General features: G+C 42.5%; 1 protein-coding gene across 3 annotated transcripts in view; it reads left to right on the plus strand.

The window, feature by feature from the left end:
* Positions 1 to 21,953, plus strand: part of GNAL (G protein subunit alpha L) — a 213,500-nt gene that overhangs the window by 69,479 nt on the left and 122,068 nt on the right. The window contains exons 1-4 of one of the 3 annotated variants that reach the window (XM_054817316.1): positions 15,714 to 16,442; positions 16,786 to 16,858; positions 17,699 to 17,753; positions 17,940 to 18,059. In XM_054817316.1, the coding sequence (XP_054673291.1) occupies positions 16,304 to 16,442; positions 16,786 to 16,858; positions 17,699 to 17,753; positions 17,940 to 18,059 (387 nt within the window). In that variant the 5' untranslated portion in view covers positions 15,714 to 16,303. Of the gene's footprint in view, positions 1 to 15,713; positions 16,443 to 16,541; positions 16,669 to 16,785; positions 16,859 to 17,698; positions 17,754 to 17,939; positions 18,060 to 21,953 lie in introns of those variants that run through there. The other 2 variants (XM_054817317.1, XM_054817315.1) reach the window with 2 other exon arrangements.

Below are 21,953 nucleotides of genomic sequence, written 5' to 3' on the forward strand. Positions count from 1 at the left end.
AATATTTTAATTGTGTATTTTCCAACATTTCAAATACTCAGGTTAGTGCCTTTCAGGTACTTTGCTAGTGTCCATTGTAACTTAATTGCACTACTATACAGTGATCTTTTTAAAATTTCGAGCTGATGTTTATCTAAAATAGCTTAGCTTGGGCATATGCATTATCTTGCTTACTTTATAGAAATACATACAGATTTTGAATATTCTCTGTCTTGCATTTTGATGAAAGATTCAGTCATTTAGAGAAAAAAATGTCTTAACTATTAACAAGCAAACTTTATAGGCCTTGGATCCTAAGGTACTTTCTGGTATGTTCATCAGTCTTCACAAAAACTCAACCAGGGAAGGCAAATACTCTATGAGCATTTGAGTGGTGGTGAGTCCGTGATAAAAGTTGATGGATTGCTTATCACTCTTACTTTAGATGAATTCTCTTGAACATTGCTAGGCTCCCAGAAGAGCTGGTAACCAGTAGCAAGCTGCTGCCATCATCAAAACATTTTTTTGATCTACACCCCTGTATTGGGTTTGCATAGCAAGGTTTTGGCGGGGGGGGGGGGGCTACGGAGGTGGCTTCTGTGAGAAGCTGCTAGAAGCTCCCCCTGTGTCTGACAGAGCCAATGCCAGCCGGCTCCAAGACGGACCCGCCCCTGGCCAAGGCCAAGCCAATCAGTGCCTCTGTGATAACATATTTAAGAAGGGAAAAAAAAAACTTAGGGAGAGTTTTTGCAGCCGGAGAGAGGAGTGAGATGTAAGAAACTCTGCAGACACCAAGGTCAGTGCAGATGGAGTGGGAGGAGGTGCTCCAGGTGCCGGAGCAGAGATTCCCCTGCAGCCCATGGAGAAGACCATGGTGAGGCAGGTTGTCCCCCTGCAGCCCATGGAGGAAGGATTAGGGGGTGTAGAGATTCCACCTGCAGCCCGTGGAGGACCCCACGCCGGAGCAGGTGGAGGCACCTGAAGGAGGCTGTGACCCCATGGGAAGCCCGTGCTGGAGCAAGTTCCTGGCCAGACCTGTGGACCCGTGGAGAGAGGAGTCCATGCCAGAGCAGGTTTGCTGGCAGGACTTGTGACCCCGTGGGGGACCCATGCTGGAGCAGTCTGCTCCTGAAGGTCTGCACCCCGTGGGAGAGGCCCACGCTGGAGCAGTTCGTGAAGGACTGTAGCCCATGGGAAGGACTCACGTTGGAGAGGTTCGTGAAGGACTGTCTCTCGTGAGAGGGACCCCACACTGGAGCAGAGGAGTCCTCCCCCTGCGGATGAAGAAGCGGCAGAAACACCATGAGATGAACTGACCGTAACCCCCATTCCCCGTCCCCCTGTGCTGCTGAGGGGGGAGGAGGTTGAAGCCGGGAGTGAAGTCGAGCCCGGGAAGATGGGAGGGGTGGGGGGAGGTGTTTTAGGATTTGATTTTATTTCTCATTCCTCTACTCTGTTTTGCTTAGTAATAAATTAGATGAATTCCCTCTCTAAGTTTGGTCTGTTTTGCTCGTGATGATAATTAGTGAGTGATCTCTCCCTGTCCTTATCTCGACCTACAAGCATTTCGTTATGCCTTTTCTCCCCTGTTTAGTGAATGAGGGGAGTGAGAGAGCGGCTCTGGTGGGCACCTGGCCTCCAGCCAAGGTCAACCCACCACAACCCCATCCCTGAGTTGCCCTCCTAAAAAAGCAGCACTGCAGCTTTGGGCTGGATGAGTCGTCCTGCTGTACCACCAGCACCCAGAGCAGTAACAACAGGGCTAATCTCCGAGTTACCCTTCCAAGTCAGTCCAAAGATCTGTGTTTAGTTTAGTTTTCTGATTAAGTAAAAGGCTCAGTTTTCATCTGAACTGTTAATTTCTTAATGTAAAACTCGCGAGGCAATTGCTTCTGAACTTGCATGCAATATATGCCACCAACGTGGTGGAGAAACATTCACTCGCAGATGGGACAGGTGCAGACAGAACAAAGGTTTATTATTGGTGGGGTTTTCTTTTGGGAGAGAGAGGAGGTAAGGGGTTGGCAGAAAGAATAATCCTAAAAGTATAGGAAACAGAGCCATAAGAGGTAAATTCATACCAAAAGACAGAAAATTCTTGTGTGTGTGTGTGTTGTCAGTAACAAAGCAACACCATATCTGTTACCTTAGATTTTTACCTACATGGAGAAGGGGGAAGTAGTCATCTGCTGCTTGCTTTTCATTTTTATTTTAAGGGAAATTCAGGCTTAACTGAGTGTGTTGATAGGTAAATGCTAATTTTCATATGTATTGGCATCAGTGCACATAAGGCATTTTTTTCAAATTGTACTAACTTGTAGTCATGGTAGACTCTAGGCGGGGAGGAATTATGCCACTTTAAAAGGCCAAGATCCCAGCTTTTGGAAAAAAAAAATGTATTGTCACAATCCCAGTAATGAATAGATACAGAGTAGTTTACAGTTGAATCATTTTTCTTCCAGTGGTTCCCTACACCTTTGTGAAGCATCACTGAAGCTGGGGTTGTTTCATGAGATTTGAGGATGTGAGTTGCTTGCCCATATGGAATTTCTTGTTGCCCAAGGTCATTGAATGGTTTATTGATGAAGTTGAACAGCACCATATTGAAAGAACTATTCCTTTTTAAGTGAAGAAAAGCAGTAAAACGTATTAACATTAACTTCTTTTGAAAAAAGTGGATTCATTAATACTGCTAAAAATAATCGATCATGAGCAAATGCGCTAAACTGCATGCAAAAATTCTTTTTCTTGATGGTGACCAGCTCTGTGCCTTTACTTTCCAAGTTATTAACACATCACTGAGAATACACTAATTTTGGCTTGCTGCCGTGCAATGCAGTTGCTCAGCTGTATTTCCTGCTAGTAACCTTTATTTCCATTTCACAGTGATTTCTGATCACTGATTATTAGATCTTTAGACAAACTCACCTTTAATCCATTTATAGTCTGTGAAGAGAAATAGGCATTTCAAGGCAGGAATTGATTAGATAATAATATAATAATTTTTGTAATTCTTAGATTTTAAACATCTGTGTTAGAATGAGATACACCGCACCCCACATTTGATTTATTATATTAGCTTGACATCTGGTTAGAAGCTCGGCTGTAGAAATCAGCATTTAGCCAGATGAATTGCATTATGAGATTCGGTCCTTTTCACTGCAGTTGGTTAAAATTGTTATTGATGATAGAGTTTTGCATGATGCATACAGTTTTAACCCTTAGTGGATGTAACATCGTGTCTTTACTATGCACAATTATAGCAGATTTTCCGTGTGGCCCATATGAGAGGTTTCTCTTCTTATCATTGATATGATATTAACCCCCGAAATGTTCAAGTCAGCAGATTCCAAGCATAAGCTTGGAATATGTAATAATAATATTTACATCTGGCGTCAGGTTTTTCATGTGCCAAGTAAAAAAATAAAAAATAAATTAAAAAACCATCACAGTGTACATTTGGAATAGAGCAAGCTGTAAAAACAAATTTGCATTATTTTGGTATTATATAGAGATAATATAGCATGGATTTGCTTAGCTTGTAAATAATCCAAATAATTCCAGAGTATTGGTCAGTGAAAAGAATGACTTTTAAAGTTGTCATCATGGTTTTGATAGTAAACAATTAGAACAGTCATCTGCTAAGATTTAGTTCTTAAAATCTGCTAGTATAATTCAAAACCAAAAAAAAAAAGGTCCCTTACTTAATCGGTATGTAGCATCTGTATTTTTATGTCTGTCAATATTTTGAATTTTTGAATCATCCATTCAGTATATTCCAAAAAGGCACAAAAAAGAAGGATTACTACACATTCAAGAAGTTCATGGCAACAACGTGCTGTAAATGTAAACTCCAACATTAGGTAATGTAAGTTGTATACTAACACTAATTCAGATTTCCGTAGGCAATTGAAATTACTAACAGTCCACAGGAAGGGAAACACAGAGTCTGGCAGTATTGGAAGTATTTTGCCACAGCATCAGTTTTTTGTGTTAATCTTTGGCTGTGTGCTCTGTACAGTTTACAGAAGACAGCCATTGGCTCATGCTATAAATCACACAAAATTTCGGAGACAACATATGGAAAGCAACCAAGTTAAACATGAAAATGTAGGCACTTGATTGAGTGACATCTTTTTCTCCTTTCTGCTTACCTTCTTGCAGGGTGCACAGAGAAATAATCTGACCGTTCAGACAGCTGTAAATAGCAGAGAAGGTAACTTGGGCTGGGGAAGCGGTGTGGTAAAGGCATGAAGGGAGCCTGAGGAGATTCCCAGATTAGCAGGGAGGCTATTGTTTGCTGACACAATAGAAGGAACAGGCCCCGAAAGGTGCGTGGACGCCTGCCATCTTCTGCCTCCTTTCCCTTCGCTGGACGGGACTTCCACAGCAGAAGCAGCAGCTCACCATGATGAGGTGGACGTGCGAGGAAAGGGACCTCTCCATCCCCGGGTGCCCTCTCTCCCCTTGGGTGGTTCTGTTGCTCTTTGAGCTGGACCGGTCTGGGTATTGCTGATGTTTTCTGCAGTCCTGCTCTTACAGAGCTGGGCATTTCTGGTGGCTCAGAATTTTGATTTTTCCTGTCTCATTTTACACGTGACTTGTTGCATCTCAAGATAGAATTATTAAATTAGGTGAAACAGTTTGGATTGTATGATATTAAATACTTTTCTCTAGTCATGGGAAAGCTCTCTGGTACTTCTCTGGAAAGCAACTCCCTGTATCTCTGCCAGCTTGTGATCATTTCTCTTGAATGGAGGTGGCCAATGTTGATCATGTTTTCCATGAATTCCAATGAGTATAATGTTAATACTTTTCTCTATATGAGGAATACCTTATTTCATGTGTTCTGGGCCTCCATTTGTTGGGGATTTGGGTGGGTTTTTTTCCTTTTGTTTTGCTTTGTTTTGTTTTCATGGTCACTCTGGTAGCTCATGGTCATTCTGAGGTGAAATACATCCAGAAATGAAGCTTTCAAACAGGAGGACGCTATGGTGGTATACACATGCAGAGGAGTTGCATCTGAGATGCATAAGCAACTGAAATTTGGGCATTTGCTATCTTTTTCATCATTTGCTTTTGCAGCCTCAATAAAATTATGTAAAAATGAATAACATAGAATAAACTTCTGTCATGTTTTATGTGCCTTTTCCAGATGTAATTCCTGAATCTTTCTGAATGTACAGCTGTCCATTCCCAAACACACTATAAATTGTTGTACGGACCCGCAAGCATTTGAATGGTACAGAGAAGTTTTAACCTAACTTAGTGTAAGCCATTTACATGTTCAGACAGAGCATCTTTGTGTGTATTCTTCCAAGCTCTCTTCTTTGTATACAGTGTTACGCTGGTTTGTATTTCTGGTAAATGTTTAGCAGGGCTAACCTATTAATAGCTGGTTTTCCCTACATGAGCAGGCAGCATCCTAAGCTGTCTAAAGGTTAAGAACAGATTTGTCGATGAAACTTCATAGTGGTTATTTTTATTTAAATCAAGTGTTCTCAATTAGTGTCCATGTAAAAGAACTATGTAAAAGAATACAATAGTCATAATGTATCTAATGATCCTTTAGTGGCAGATTATGATCCTGTCTTTATTAGTGGTAGTAATTGCGGTGACAGTGCTGCTGACAGGTTAAGCCATTTCTTACGACAATAGCTTTTGTGCTGTTGCATCAGGATCAGAAATGCAGTTCCTGAAGATTTGCATATTATGAAGAATAGGCTGCAAAGGCATGGAGGCACAGTCTTGTCATTGTGTTTGGTGATGTGGGTGGCAGATTGCTGTAGCTGATTCTGAGCAGGAAGAGCTTGCTTATGGGTAGGTTGAAAGACCTGTAAATGTTTTAGGATTGGTAGGCAAATTGGTTGGCTAGGTGAGTGTTGTTGTAAGTTGTTAAATACTCCAAGCAGCTATAAGCTTTTTAAAACCCTCTCAATGTTTTAAAATGTATAGTGCTGCGTTAGCTGAGCTTGCTGGATTTGAGCACTTTTGCATTTGTGCTATTGCTACCCTCAGACACTGCTGTGATAGTTCTGCATAGCATTGCACTACATCATTTGGACATTAGCTAAGATTTAAAATTTCAAGGAGGTTGCATTAAGGCATTAAGCTAGAATGGTTCTCTTTAAAAAGAAAAACCAAAAACCAAAACCAAAACAAATGTACCTGTAATTATGCAGATTGGTATGGAAACATGATACCATTGTTGATCTAGCTGAAACTTTAAGCCCAGAGAAAATACTACCATATTTTAGGAAGTTTTCTCACGTTATGCATTTTTATTTCAAAACCAAACTTTTTCTGTCCCGAAGTATGTGAGAAGATACAGATTTCTCAGTAACATTATTTTTAAGTGACTTGTTCCAAAATGTCTGCAAGTTCTCTGGACTTTTCAACCTTTCCCCCTTCTCCTTTGTGCACACATTGATGTTTTTATCACCTTTCATCCCAAGTGAAATGATCCTCTGAGATTTCATCCATACTCTTGAACCTTAGCATAGATTAAACAAATATTTCCTCCAAAATATCTAACCCATGTTATACAAACAGCCCAGTGGGTGCTGGAAAAAACTTTTGCTTTTTAGTAAAAATAGGATCAGTAAAATCATAGGGGTTTGACTTTCATTAACTCATACTATAAAGATTCCATCAGAATAGCACTGTGATTTTGAGACTAGCGGGGAATAGAATAAGTGAATAAGAGAATAGAAGAAAAAGAGAATAAATAGACTTATTTCCCAGGAAATGGTCACACTATGTTTACAATTGTTTTTCCCCTCTCCCACATAAGTAAGCAGATGGAATAGTCATCTCTGTAAGTAATCTATCTGCTTAGTCTTCATATCTACCATTTTATTTGTCCAGAGAAATAAATTCATGTCATGAAAGCATGGAAGTTTAATTGCAACATAAATCTGGTTTTGGAAAGGAACACTTGGGTCAGCAAGTCATGTCTCTTCAATTATGAGCAAACATGTGATAGCTATTTAATCCAAAAGATCATCTGCTTTGCACACATATACCACAAAAATACCTATAGGAAACTTAAGATCCGTACCACGAAAGGCCAAGCTGAACGTGACTCAACAAGTATTTGTTACAAGCAGATGTATAGGTTAAGAATAGATGGATGAAGAGAAAAACACTGTATGGTTGGTTATTCAGTAAGTTTTGATGGTTTATTGGGATTTGCTAGTCCAAGCTCATGCAGTCAAGCAAAAGCTGTATTTCTGCAATAAATGTTATTGATACAAATCGGGGTGTGAGAGTGTGTGAAGCTACACACATCTTGGCAACATTATTTGCCAATTTTTACTGATTACTCTTGTGTGTAGTTACATGTTGGGATCTTTAAACAGGGTTAGGAAACAGAGTTACTTGCGATGAATTTACCAGTGCTTCTGGGTATGGGAGTCGCGTTAATGTGCACTCACTGACTGCAGTTATAGAATTCCTTGATTCATGTTAAGGTAGTTGTATGCAAGGATCGTGTTTATTTGTAAAAAAATTCTGTTGGGCAACACCATTGACCATTACTGCAGTCACTCAGAAGAATTAGAGCATAATTTTGAGTTTGAATGCAAATAACTATGTAGAGACTTCCTTTTTTTGAAAATCAGCCATTTGCTGAGATAGATAAAACTTGATTTCTCAAGCAGAGAACAGTTAAACAGTGAAAAAATTAGAGAGTATCTCTACATTTGTATCAAGACAGAGGAGCGATACAAGCAAAAGTAAATCATGGATCAGATGTGTTTGTGGTGAATGTAGAGACAATCTAGCTCAGCAGAAGGTTGTCTAATGACCAGGGGTGGAGGCAGGCACGCTGTGGCTGCAAGTGTTTTGCTGAGGCACGCGCCTCAGAGTTAAAGGTGAGGTTAAGACACATCTCACATACGTTCAGTGTCTCACAAGTGGGGTTTTTCCCAGTTTTTCATTCCTGTACAAATAGGGAGATCGTGATAGTTGACCTGAAAATTTACTAATAAATGCAAAATTCTATGTGACATACAAACCCTTTATAAATGGCAGATAAATGATTTGGCTTTGCTGTTACAGCTGTGCAGGATGTTGGTGAGCATGTTGCAGAGAATCCAGGACATGTCTCCTGTATAGGTTTCCCCCTCTATTTTTTAAAGTAGCAACTCCATCTATAATTCTAGCTGACTTCTTTATTTATTTATGAATTCACTTGTAAATGAGGGTGATATTAGCATGTTTTGCCTGGCTTTATTTAAATCTATTTAATCTCAAGGACTCACCGAAACAACTGATTAGAACTAATTTACCATTACCTTAAAATGTGAATGTATTACTTTGTTTATACAAATTAAGAGGGGGTGGGGAGGGCAGTCCTTGGGGTGCCCAGCCATGTGAAACTCCCCATAAATTTGGATACTGTCAGAAAAGTGCCTCCTGTTTTGCTAACAACATAGCATATCCCCTAACAGAGTCATGCAAATTCATCAAATGAGAGGTTGTCCTTTTGCTCATTGCAAAAGCATTCGTGTCACTTTGTTTAACACTGTTATTTGATTTGTGATATGTAAGAATATTTAAACCACATGAGGTTGCTTTGTCTTTTAAACGTTATTAGGACCTTACTGGATTTATGTTCGTTTAAATCAGCAACTTCTGCCTCTGGTACCGACAGATGGATGTGTGTGCAGTGCTGCCATGCAAGTCTCTTGTCATAGAAAGGGATTTCTAGTCAGAAAAGACAAGTAATAAACATGTGAATTAACTTACCAATAAGGATCTAAATGGAAAACCTGAGCTGATAGGGGTAGCCAGAGCAGAAATTCCCCTTTCACTCTTGCTTCCTTGCGGGACATGGATGAGGAATAACTAGCTTGAATAACGGATAACTAGCTTGAATGAAAGAGGATTGTCCTCTTTCTTCAACACAATCATACTGCAAATCTGCTTTTCACCTGATGCTTTTCCGTGCAGGCTTCCCAGGAGCATCTGGCTCCTTCTTGGAGCTAATCCTCCCCTTCACAAATGCTTTCTCAGGGCAAAAGGCTATTGTCATTTCTGTGGGCTGCTGGGTGCAGTTTTTCTCTGGAAAACTTCTTTCTCTTCAGACCTTATTACCATTAGTCCATAGTCTTCTACCACATCACTTCACCTGCTTTCTCCCTTTCGCTGCTTGCCTGTACCCTGCAGAGATGGGGCAGGTTGTGGTTTGTGAGAAGTTGGTTTGTCAGGTGACAGCTGCCAAGTCAAGGAGTATGGCATGGGAATGGGGACAGCAAACTGGGTCAGGGAGCCAGGGAACTACTCGGAGCATTGCCGTGCCCCTCAGCAGTGCCTGACCCTCTCCTGCATCAGTGAGTTTGTCCTTAATGTCGATTCAGGCTCAGGTCCGCAGTCACTGAGGAAATGCATACCTCACCTTCTCTGGCATCTCTCCCATTCCCGCTGCTTAAAACAGAAGTGCTGCTCTCGAAATTCTAATGACTTTTTTTGGATCGTGGGTTTAAACAAAAGGATAAAGGTTAGAATTTGTAGCATGACATTCACTTCTCTGCAAAGCATGTGCTGTGTATTTTCTAGACCCTTAGTCAGTATTTTTAAGTCAGTTAGAGTCATAATTTTTTGGTTCCTGGTTCATGTATCTTATAAAAATCCAAATGTAGCCTTCCAGGGAGTGTGTACTTTTGTGTTAATATTTGACATCTGCAGGGAGACAAACTTACCAAGAATTTATTACCAGAGAGAAGGAATTATTTTTCTTGAATATCTATGCAAATACCAATTTATTTTTCTCTTTTCAGACCATGGTTTGACAATGAGGTGGAGTAAAACCCATGGGTACTAGTGAGTTACATATCCTGATGTGCAGCAGTGGGCTACATGAAAAAGAGAGGTCATTGAGGAGAAGCAGGTCAGGTCACCACAGTGTTACCCACCTACTGCAGTGCCCGTACTTGAGGACAGTGACAGTGGAGAGTTCGGAGACCCCTGTGAAAGCTGAGGCAGGAGGAGTGGCAAGCAGGAAGAATCTCTTTTCCATTTGCTGAGCTCCCCCCTAAGCCTTTGTTTACATTCATCTTTCCGTTTGCTTTTGTTTTGAGAAACAGAACCAAAGCCACAATAGAGGCTGTGCAAAGGGAAGATGGTCACAAAGGGTCTGCAGGGTTTCTGTAGAGAAATTTTCTCCACCTCTACCTAACATTTCAAGAAAAAACTCTGCATCAATCCTGCTCTGGATCAGAGGGGCAAGGAGCAACTGGGTCTCTTGAGCTGTATCTGGAGGAACTCCCCATTAATTCTCACTGGGGTTTTTTTCCCTCTTCAGCCCAAACAGATTGGGCATGAGAAACAAGACTGTGACTTGCAGGACAAGTAGGGGATCAGGCCCAGCCAGCACAGGTTCATGAAAGGCAGGTCCTGCTTGACCAACCTGATCTCCTTCTATGACCAGGTGACCTGCCTAGTGGATGAGGGAAAGGCTGTGGATGTTATCTACCTGAACTTCAGTAAAGCCTTCAATACTGTCTCCCACAGCATTCTCCTAGAGAAGCTGGTGGCTCATGGCTTATACAGGTGCACTCTTCGCTGAGTAAAAAACTGGCTAGAAGGCTGAGCCCAGAGAGTTGTGGTGAACGGAATTAAATCCAGTTGGCAGCCGGTCACAAGTGGTGTTCCCCAGGGCTCAGTCTTGGGTCCAGTCTTGTTTAATCTCTTTATCAATGATCTGGACAAGGGGATTGAGTGTGCCCTCAGTAAGTTTGCAGATGACACCAAATTCGGTGGGAGTGTTGGTCTGCTCAAGGGTAGGAAGGCTCTGCAGAGGGATCTGGACAAGCTGGATCGATGGGCTGAGGCCAATTGTATGAGGTTTAAAAAGGCTCAGTGCCGGGTCCTGCACTTGGGTCACAACAACCCCAGGCAACACTACAGGCTTGGGGAAGGGTGGCTGGAAAGCTGCTTGGTAGAAAAGGACCTGGGGATGTTGGTTGACAGCTGGCTGAACACGAGCCAGCACTGTGCCCAGGTGGCCAAGAAGGCCAACAGCATCCTGGCTTGTATCAGGAATAGTGTGGCCAGCAGGAGTAGGGAAGTGATCGTGTCCCTTTCCTCGGCTCTGGTGACGCCGCACCTTGAGGACTGTGTTCAGTTTTGGGCCCCTCAGTACAAGAAGGACATTGAGCTACTGGAGCTTGTCCAGAGAAGGGCAGCAAAGCTGGTCAAGGGACTGGACCACAGGTCTTATGAGGAGTGGCTGAGGGAACTGGGGTTGTTTAGCCTGGAGAAAAGGAGGCTGAGGGGAGACCTTATCGCTCTGTAGAACTACCTGAAAGGAGGTTGTAGCCAGGTGGGTGTTGGTCTCTTCTTCCAAGTAACTAGCGAAAGGACAAGAGGAAATGGTCTCAATTTGTGTCAGGGGAGATTTGCATTGGATATTAGGAAAAATTTCTTCACTGAAAGAGTGGTCAGGCATTGGAACAGGCTGCCCAGAGAGGTGGTGGAGTCACCATCCCTGGAGGTCAAAAAACACGTAGATGTGGCGCTTCGGGACATGGGTTAGCAGATGTGTTGGGTTTGCGTAGCAAGGTTTTGGTAGCAGGGGGGCTACAGGGATGGCTTCTGTGAGAAGCTGCTAGAAGCTCCCCCTGTGTCTGACAGAGCCAATGCCAGCCGGCTCCAAGATGGACCCGCCCCTGGCCAAGGCCAAGCCAATCAGCGCCTCTGTGATAACATATTTAAGAAGGAAAACAAAACAGTTGGGGGAGCTTTTGCAGCCAGAGAGAGAAGTGAGAAGATGTAAGAAACTCTGCAGACACCAAGGTCAGTGCAGATGGAGGGGCAGGAGGTGCTCCAGGCGCCGGAGCAGAGATCCCCCTGCAGCCCATGGAGAAGACCATGGTGAAGCAGGCTGTCCCCCTGCAGCCCATGGAGGAAGGATGAGGGGGTGTAGAGATTCCACCTGCAGCCCATGGAGGACCCCACGCTGGAGCAGGTGGAGGCACCTGAAGGAGGCTGCGGCCCGTGGGAAGCCCATGCTGGAGCAAGTTCCTGGCCGGACCGGTGGACCCGTGAAGAGGGGAGCCCACGCCAGGGCAGGTTTGCTGGCAGGACTTGTGACCCCGTGGGGGACCCCACGCTGGAGCAGTTTGCTCCTGAAGGTCTGCACCCCGTGAGAGGGACTCCATGCTGGAGCAGGGGAACGATGAGAGGAGTCCTCCCCCTGAGGATGAAGAAGCGGCAGAAACACCGTGAGATGAACTGACCGTAACCCCCATTCCCCGTCCCCCTGTGCCGCTGAGGGGGGGAAGGTTGAAGCCGGGAGTGAGGTTGAGCCCGGGAAGATGGGAGGGGTGGGGGGAGGTGTTTTAAGAGTTGATTTCATTTCTCATTCCTCTACTCTGTTTTGCCTAGTAATAAATTAGATGAATTCCGTCTCTAAGTTCGGTCTGTTTTGCTCGTGCCGATAATTAGTGAGTGATCTCTCCCTGTCCTTATCTCGACCTACAAGCATTTCGTTGTGCCTTTTCTCCCCTGTTTAGTGAATGAGGGGAGTGAGAGAGCGGCTCTGGTGGGCACCTGGCCTCCAGCCAGGGTCAACCCACCACAGTAGACATGGTGGTGTTGGGTTGACAGTTGGACTTGATGATCTTAGAGGTCTTTTCCAACCTTAAAGATTCTATGATTCTATGACTTTGTGGCAGGGGTGGCCACCCAGTATGGCTGTTTCCTTGAACTTAGCGTCAGCTAGGTTGTCAATTCTCTTCCATTCAAGAATGCAAACATGGCCTCACGCAAGTGACTTAGGCTCCCCAACGTTCAGCCTGAGGCTCACAAACAATGCAAGCTGACGTGGGAACTCACAAGAGAAAGCAGGAAATAAAGGTGTCTCCGGTTTCCCTCCAGGAGGACTTATGCTGTATTGCCTGGTTTCACAATGGGATGACACCAAGTTTGAGCGCAAAGCAGAAGATGAATCTTATTTTTGCACACACATACCCACTCAGTGTGTATTTATATTTATATATATGTGCATATAAAAATATATGTATGTATACATATGTTGCTTGATCAGATGGGGCAGAAGCAATGTGAAATACCTCATTTTCAGGAGGACCAGGGACTTGAGGAGGATGCCATGTTGGTTGTCTGGGAAGAGAGGGGAAGAGCAGGAACAATCTCCTTTCCCTTGTCCAAGATTTTGTTTTTATTCACATATACGATTTGTACTAGAAGCTGGTTTGGTAAAGCAGCATTGCTGAAACCTTTTATAGAGGCAGGTATTTGGATTATGCTCGCAGTTTAGGTTTATCCGTGTGCAGAGGAGACATATATTCATGGGATAGCTGTGATTTCTCTCTGGAAAAAAAAAATAATTGCGGTGTCCAAAGGGGGTGAAAGCTTCTCTTGTGTTTATTATTGCTTCTAGGATTTTATAGTTTCAAATGTGTCAGGATAAGTGCTGTATTTGGGAAAAGCAAAGGGAGGGTTGGGAATATAATTAGAGCCAAAAGTTCTTTCTGGGCACAGGTTGCTTGCGCGTGTCATTCTTGAACTGTGTGATCTTTTCTCAGGAGGAAGAGACCCAAAAGGGTCATGGGGTTTTTTGAGGGGGAGAGAGGAAATGAGAAACACTTTCCCTCTTTTGGAGAAAGGTAAAAGCAGGATATACCAGGATCCTGTCAAATCCTATTTATTGGCACTGAGCCTTTTCAAAGCTGGGAACAAATCTGCACCAAAAATCCCAACATTAGTACACACAGGAAGAAAACTGCTGAGGAGAGGAGGGGAAAAAACAAGGCAGATTCAGCTCCTAGGACTGACTGACACTAGGCAGATTTTGGACCTAGGTCCCAAACTGAGGTATTTACATAGGAAATAAATATGGCTACGCACATCTTGTGCATCATAAATTACAGCTTCTGACACTGAAGAACTATGAAAATCCAGACCCAGTTAGTGATTTCTAGCCAAGCCTGTTCAGTTTTGAGCCTTCATAGGGCTGCAGCACAGAGCAAACGTGACTGCTCTTCACAAAAGCTGTTCATCGTGCATCCCGTGCCTGACAGCCTCCAAAACCTGCAGTCACCCTGAATTGTGCTTCCAAACCTACCTGTATGTGAGGCAGGTTTTGCCCCTCCAGACAGGAAAACACTAATAGGAAAAAAACAGTCTGTCCTAAGAAATGCAGTTCAGTAACGCTTGAAAATGCATATTTTGGCCTAGCAGATCGTGTTGATTTTTATCTGTAGTGTGTCATGTTGTCCCCTGTCCCCCGCCTATGTAAGAGGGAAGATAAAACAGCTTCCAGAGTCTAGATCAAGCAGTACCATAAAAACACGTATCTGGCACTTTAATTCAATATTCTCCTGAAAACTCCATGTACCCAACCACAGGTGGAGCAGTACCTGTTTCTTTTCTGGATCCTGCCCTTTTCACCTTCCTATGGTGTGTGCTCAGAGTAGAAAGTACCAGTTCCTCTTCCTCGATCCAGCACTTCCCACCTGAGTGAGAAAGCAGTTGAGAAAACCTAAATGCTTCTGCTTGTAAAATCTAGTTTCTTTTTGCCACATGCATCTCAAGACTTTTTAGATAAAGGTGATATTTTGTTTGACTGAAGTTGATGGAAACCTCTCTTTGATTTTAGTCAGGACCAGGATTTCGCACACATACATAGGTATCAAAATACTAATTTTTCAATAATCTGTCTTCGAAAGTCTGAGGGAATAGTAATATTTGGAGATAAAGGCTGAAAATATTTTGGGACTTCAGAGGTGTTGTGTCCATCCTTCTATTAGTGCTCTTGTGAATCGGGGAACTCGTTTGAGTAGTGCGGGTGGAAGTTTAGGAAGAACCAGATGCTGAACTGCTTCTGTGCTGAGATGCCAGTTTGCAAGGCGAGGGATTTGAAGCAGGAAGGAATACCTGTAATGTTGTCTAGCTTGATGTTTCATTTCAGAACCTAAAATGGAGGTAAATGAAGGAAAAAACATACAGTTTCTTGCTGAGATTGGTGGTGGTGGTGGTATTAGCACGTATGTTATCATGTTCGGATTAAACATTATTGCGAGCTATTGGGACAGCTTCGTTTTTCTCATTCCGCCGATATAGTTTGGAATATTCTAAGGAAAAGACCACCTGTGCGCTGCTGTGACAACTAGTGGAAAGGGACACTTTGTTTATTAGTAAGCCAACGCGTGGTGTTTGTGCATATGCGTGCATTTCATATAGGTGTACATACGTACGCCCATCCGATTGCGGGCAGCGTGCCCTCCCGGCAGGCTCTCCCCGCTTTCCCGCCCCGGTGGCCCTGGCACACTCCCGGTTCTTCTCCCGCAGGTCAGTGCGGATGGCAGCCATCACCTGTGGCAGCCTGGGATTTCAGTCCCAGCAGTGCCAAACCTTGCGCTGGTAGCAGCCAGGCTCTTCCAGTACCGCCGAGGAACGCGGGGAAAGATCGGGGGGGGGGGGGGGGGAACAACCGAACCTCTCAATCGCCCGCCGCAAGGCCGCAGGCAGGGGGGCCGGGCCGGGCTCCGCAGGGGCGGCGGGCGGCGGCGGGGGGGGGGGGGCGGCTGGGCCCGGAGGCCGCGGGTCCCGCGGAGGCGATGCCAGATCCAGGTTTTCGCGGCAGCAGCGCTGCCGGGGCGCGAGGGCCGAGGCTGCCGTGCGCGGCGGCGCTGGGGCGCGGTGCGGGGCGGTGGCGGGGGCGGCGGGGGGCGGCCCGGGGAGGGGAGAGGGGGGGCGGGCGGGCAGGCAGCGGGAGGCGCGGGCCCCGCGGAGCCGCCTGGCCGCGGCCCCGAAGGATCCAGGTAGATCGGTCCGGCTTTTACCTTTCTCCTTCGGCTTCCCTGCGAGTAGGGCTGGTATAGCCGGGCTGTTTCCTGGTCTCGCAGAAAGAGGCAGTGCTGAGTTAGGAAGACAAAAATAGACCTTTACAGAGAAATATAGGGATTGTGTGCGCGGTGGGGAGGGAGAGAGGAGAGCGGCACCCGGCTGGTTTCCAGGAGGAGCCCTTTCCTCCCTCTCGTTGCATGTTAGGCATTTCTGCACAGATTTCTTTCTCCCCCCCACCCCCTCCCTGCCGGGGCACGGTTACCTCCGCCGCCTGCTCTCCGCATCTCTTCGGGGGAGCAAACCAACTCCGCTGCGATCAGAAAGCGGCTAGAGACCATTTTCTGTGAGCAAGCCGGGGGGGGGGGAAGAAGAAGAGAAGAGAAACCGTCGCAGGGACACACGGATATAAAGACTTGTCTTCTGCCTTTCCCCCCCTCCCCTCCCCTCCTCCCCCCTTGTAAATACTAAATCTGTAAAGGCAGCGGTTTGACATCCATCCTAAGCAGCGGCTATGGGGTGTTTGGGCAACAGCAAAACGGAGGATCAGCGTATCGATGAGAAAGCGCAGCGAGAAGCCAACAAAAAAATAGAGAAGCAGTTGCAGAAAGAGAGGCTGGCTTATAAAGCGACACACCGCTTGCTCCTGCTGGGTAAGGAGGAAGGGGGCAGAGGTGGGGGACGGGGAGAGGAGGGCGAGGAAGGGGGGCATCTGCCCCAGCCCGCCCGGGCGGCAGGGCGCAGCGGAGAGGGGAGATGTTGTGTGCGCCTTAGGTATGAAAAACGTAGGCTGTTGTATTGAGCAATATGCGAGACGTCCGCAGCTCGAGCTCAGCGCCTCAGCCACATGGATGCATACATACAGAAATGCTGCCGGAGGTGGGAGATGCTGTCGCGTCAAAAAAAAAAAAAATCAACCCCCCCCAAAAAAAAAATCCACCCCAAACCCCCAGCTTGAACCACGTATCACAATGTTCTCCCTTCTTTCTCTTTTAGGGGCTGGTGAGTCAGGAAAAAGCACTATTGTGAAACAAATGCGAATCCTACATGTCAATGGATTTAATTCAGAGTAAGGATTATTGACACTTTGTGACTTATTTTTCGTTAAATGTTGGAAACAGGTTATCACACGGCAGGCTAGGAAATTTCTCCTCTCATCCCCCGTGTTTTGGTGGCTTGACACTGCGTTCTGGGGAGGGAGAGGAGGAAGGGGAGCGAGAATAAGGAAATTACTGCTATTGTATATTTGCATTTTCTCCTTCTGGCCCCTTTACTGTATTTTACACTGTTGCTACTGCAGCGCTTGACAGGCCCCTGTGTAGCAACAACATGGCGACTACTTTTTACATAGGAGCAAATAACTAAATATTGCATCTGTAATATAAAAATATATGTCAAGTCGTATTCAAGATGACAGTGGCTGCTGTTTTTCCGGTATTGGGGTTAGTGTAAAACTGAAACTAATTTTGCACGTTTGCTATAAATCATTCTGTTTTCTGAGGCTACATCATTTTTTCTCTGAAGAACTCTTTGCCAGAAATTATTATTAATACATAGCGTTAATTTTACATATCTGTTGGCCTCCAACTACGTATTGTTAATTTAGAGCATGTTTACAGCATGCTGTAGAAATGAAAGAATGACTTCCAGTTCCATCAGGGGAGGCTTTGCAGATGTGGCTATGATTGTCTGATTTAAAAAAAAATATCAGGGATGAATGTGCATTGCTCTTCATACTATGCAAGAAAAGGGATAAGGGGAAAAATAGATTTATCTTGCTGTTCTTTTCTGTTAGTATGTTGTAATGATTGAAGGGCAGATAAACAAGCGATCAGTGAAAAAAAAATGCAACTGACTGAACTGCTTTGGAAGAAAAAATCAAAGTGTTAATATTTCTGTTTTAATGCAGAGAAAAGAAACAGAAAATACTGGATATTCGGAAAAATGTTAAAGATGCGATTGTGGTAAGAACACACTTTATACTGTTCTTAAATGCTTGGGTGTACTGGAAATAAGGATAAGGATTGTGCTCTCCAAGATTGTGCTGAGAGAAATCCCATTTTGCTGATCAGATTGGCTTATCTTCTATTGATCCTGTATCCTAGATTTATCCAGATTAATGTATTTGTTTTTGTTTTATCCCATTCTAGACTATAGTTTCAGCTATGAGCACTTTAATACCCCCAGTTCCATTGGCCAACCCAGAAAACCAATTTCGAATGGACTACATCAAGAGTATAGCTCCTCTTTCTGACTTTGACTATACGCAGGTAAGAATAGAAACCACTGATTTATTCTGCTTCAACGGGGAACGCGTTGCTTCACTTTCATTTAGTGAAACGTTGCTTTTTTTCACTTTTTGGAAGATGGCCATGGGAAGGAAGAGCTTATGCCAGCATTACCATTAGGTTAACTTTCTTACATGACTATGGTGGTTGCACCTGTTTTAGTGGTGCAAGGTTTTGTTGGTACTGATTTATTTGCTGCTGTCTGTAATTGCTGTTTCTGCATTCAGTTTTTCTCTTCAAAATTTCTGATACAATTATACATTGACACTTCAACTAAGGTTTTGTTGAAAGCTGGTTTCCTATGTGGAATTAGATGCAGGATATCAGTCTGAGGAGTTACAGTCTACCTACAGAAAGGCATATAAAAGGAAATAAAAGGATAGAGTGGCCCCAGTGGTGTTTTCCATACTTACTGTACTTCAGAGTGGAAACTCGTGTAAACCGTGGTCAAGTAAGGTGGTTTGCTTCCTTATGTATTTATTGTAGTATGCATGAGCAGTGGTTTACTTGTATGTAAATTTTGCCATCTTTTGATATGGGATCATTAGAAAATTAAGGATTTCTGTGTAGAGGCTACTCTTTAGTAGACAAATGAGAGGTACCTTTGGGATTAACTTGCATAGGCATCTTATGTTTGATTATTTTTATCTTTTTATGTTATTATTTATAGGAACATGCATAGAATGTTTTTATATTTTATGCATGACACGAAAGCAAGTGCATACACATTCTGAATATTATAAGGAATTTTATATTTGCAGTAGCACAAATTTTAATTTGCCTTAAAATGATACTGAAAGCAATTTGTTGTGGATACAGTAAGGACTAAAAAAAAAAAATCTTCATTCATTGGCTAAATGATTGCGAGTTGTTCATGCTATCAATATTACCAAAGAAGCCATTTACAATAGAGTGTCTTTAGGTTATTATAGCTTCAGGGTGGAAGGGGGAGAAGGGGAAGAGTTGTTTCTTTATTATATGACTCATATCTCTGGTGTGTGGTTTTGCCTCTGGTAAACCTACAACTTTGAAGGTTCAATATAAAGAAAAAATATCAGACATCTTGTACAGTTAGAATTTAACACAGAATGCAGATGTTAAGAAAACGACTGCAAGGTACACCCACATATTGCATAATTGCTCAATTGGTAGATGTAAGGTAGTGAAAATGAGAGACTCTTTTTAGAAATGGAATGCGAGTTTGACATAAAATATTTGTCTTATGCAGGTATTGCAGTTCTGAGGCATTTGTTGCTTATTTTATGTGGGGTTTTGGGGTTTTTTTTCCTTGAATTTTTACCCTCATATATTTGGGCAAAATAAATGGTGGTATATATCCTTTGCAATTCTCTATAAAACATCTGATTTTTGAGTTTCTGGGATAAAAGTAAACTGAAGTGGATTTTTCATAGAGCTGGAGATATTTTTTTAATTGTTTACAAAATTTCTCCTTTTTCATAGAATCTGACTGTATCTGGTCAAATTTGACTCACTGATATTTTATAGAGGGGAAAACTTATTCTTCTTGGAGGGGAAAAAGAATAGGACACAGTGGACTGTGGAAAAAAAGCGATAATTCATTTGAAATCTTGATTCAAAGTCCATTTTGGTTTAAAATTTAAAAAATAACTTTTTTAATTAGGTAGGATTTCTGATAATACCATCACATTATTTGAAATAATGTCAAATAATAGTCCTAATTTAAAAAAAAAAAGTTGTTGCAAGCTGAAAAAAAGGAGAAAAATCTAGTGCTGGTTTAGAAGTGAATGTATTTTATGTGCCTCTTTCATCTTTTCCCTCCTGTTTTCTTCTCTGCTCAATTCATAGGTTTAATTTTTGTAAAATGTATAGTCTGGTTAGATTTTTTTATTATTATTAATTTTTATTTATTTTTGTTGATTTAGTATGTTATTTCTCTCCGGGAAGATGTGTGAGCAAGAGAGATTGAAAAAAAAATGTGTTATTGTGCTTCAGGGCTTGATTCTACTCCTGTTTAAGTCAATGATAACTTAAAGTAAAATTACATTTCCAGCTGAAATAACTTGTGACCCATTTAGTATTTTTTGATAAAAATAAATACTTGGATAGTAATCGGTTACACGTCCTTTTCTAAGCATTCCTGATTCTCTGATTAATAGCTGATATATGGAATGAGGCCTCCTGAGCCAGAGAAACCAATACAGTACTTAGTAGCAGACATTCAGGACTTGCAGTTCTATCATCCGTACTTAAAAAGAGTGGTAAAGGAAAAAATGCTGACTTAGGCAGCGCTTAGGTGTTGCCTCTGGGGTAAATTTTGGCACATTCTAAAAAGGTGACAAAGGTTTTACCCTTCTTCCTTTGAGTGAGGGAAGAGGCAGTTTTAGGGTTTTTAACAATATGGATGGTAATGAGCTGTTAAAAACATAGCCCTTCCTGTTGCAATATGAATTACAGATGTGTTATTTTTTGGATGATGCTAGCCACTAATCTCTGTTGTAAAAATCGATGTATTTTAGTGGAAGGTGCATTTCAAAAACATTGGATGCAAAATGTGGGAAAATGACTGCACTGTGTCATGAGTCTTTAAAGAGAGATCCCTGATGAAATGCAAAAAAATTTCACTGATGGCACAATATGACCAACACTCATGAGGCGCTAATTTAAATATATTTGTGACATATTGTGTATGCTTGTATATGTATTCTTAAATTGCATACAAATTAACTAATATGCATTTAATTGTGAAAATTGTCCTTTAAAATAAGTGGATTTGGAAATACTGATTTCCTGTGGGTGAAATCATGCTCTTAATTGCAATTTATGACTGAAATTCCAAGAACTTGACTAAGGATGGGGTTCACATTTAGACTCAGATATGTATTTTGGGTTTTTGTTTGGCTGTTTTTTTAATTACGTAGCTCTCTGCAAAATGTAAGCAGAACATCTTACTTAGTAGTGATACAATTTTTGAAACAAATGGTTTTCCCTTTACAGCCTTTTAACATTCCTTTAAGAGTCTGTGGAGTGCATCCCCCCCGATAGTTTTATGTACTTTTAAAAAAATTATTCTTTAATTTGGTTTATTTATGCTACCGTGATGATTTATCTAGTTGATATAAAACAAAATCAAAGGTTTCTTGATTTCTTTTATAATTTTTATGTTGCCTTCCATTACTTTTATTGAAGGACTGTACAATTTTTACAAAAAATTTCCTGGGTGACTAATGCAATCTAATTCTATAAATCATAAGATTTAAGGCTAGGGTTTTTACAGAGTTAATAAATGTGAACAAGGCAAGTGTCCACTGTAGTTCCTTCCCTGAAGTTGGGAAAGGAATCAAGATAAATTTTCATCTGATGACTAGTTTAGGCATTATCTTAGTTCCATATTCCAGGGTGGAATCAGCAGAAGGGCTTTAAAACTGAAATGGAACCACGCACGCTATATCGGAAAGGATTTTTTTATTATTTTTGGCAAAGTGTTGATTGATATTTGCTAAAGTTAACAGGAATTGACCTGCGCCATTTTTAATCCTTTATTGATGGGGATTTATTTTGTCCTTTGTGAATCACAGTGAACATATTAAGGGCATATTATGCTGGTAGCTGTGGAAAAACATGGTGTATTATGTAAGTGTGTGTTTACTCAAGTTCAGTTGTCTTTATCAAAGTATTTGAATTTTGTGGGCACTACAAAGCTGCTCGGTGCATAATTCCTTTACCCTTTGTCTTTCCCCAAAAAATGTAGTCAAATTAAGTTGCTTTTCGTAATATATGTCTTGGATCAAGCTCATCTGTTCAGTTAGGTGTAGGTATATAGCAGGTAGTCAGTTAGGTGCCACCAGACTATACAGTCAAGTGTTTGGTTATATGAACCAGTTACCAGTGAACGTG

This window comes from Grus americana, chromosome 2 (assembly GCF_028858705.1).
Source record: "Grus americana isolate bGruAme1 chromosome 2, bGruAme1.mat, whole genome shotgun sequence".
Classification (NCBI taxonomy): Eukaryota; Metazoa; Chordata; class Aves; order Gruiformes; family Gruidae; genus Grus; species Grus americana.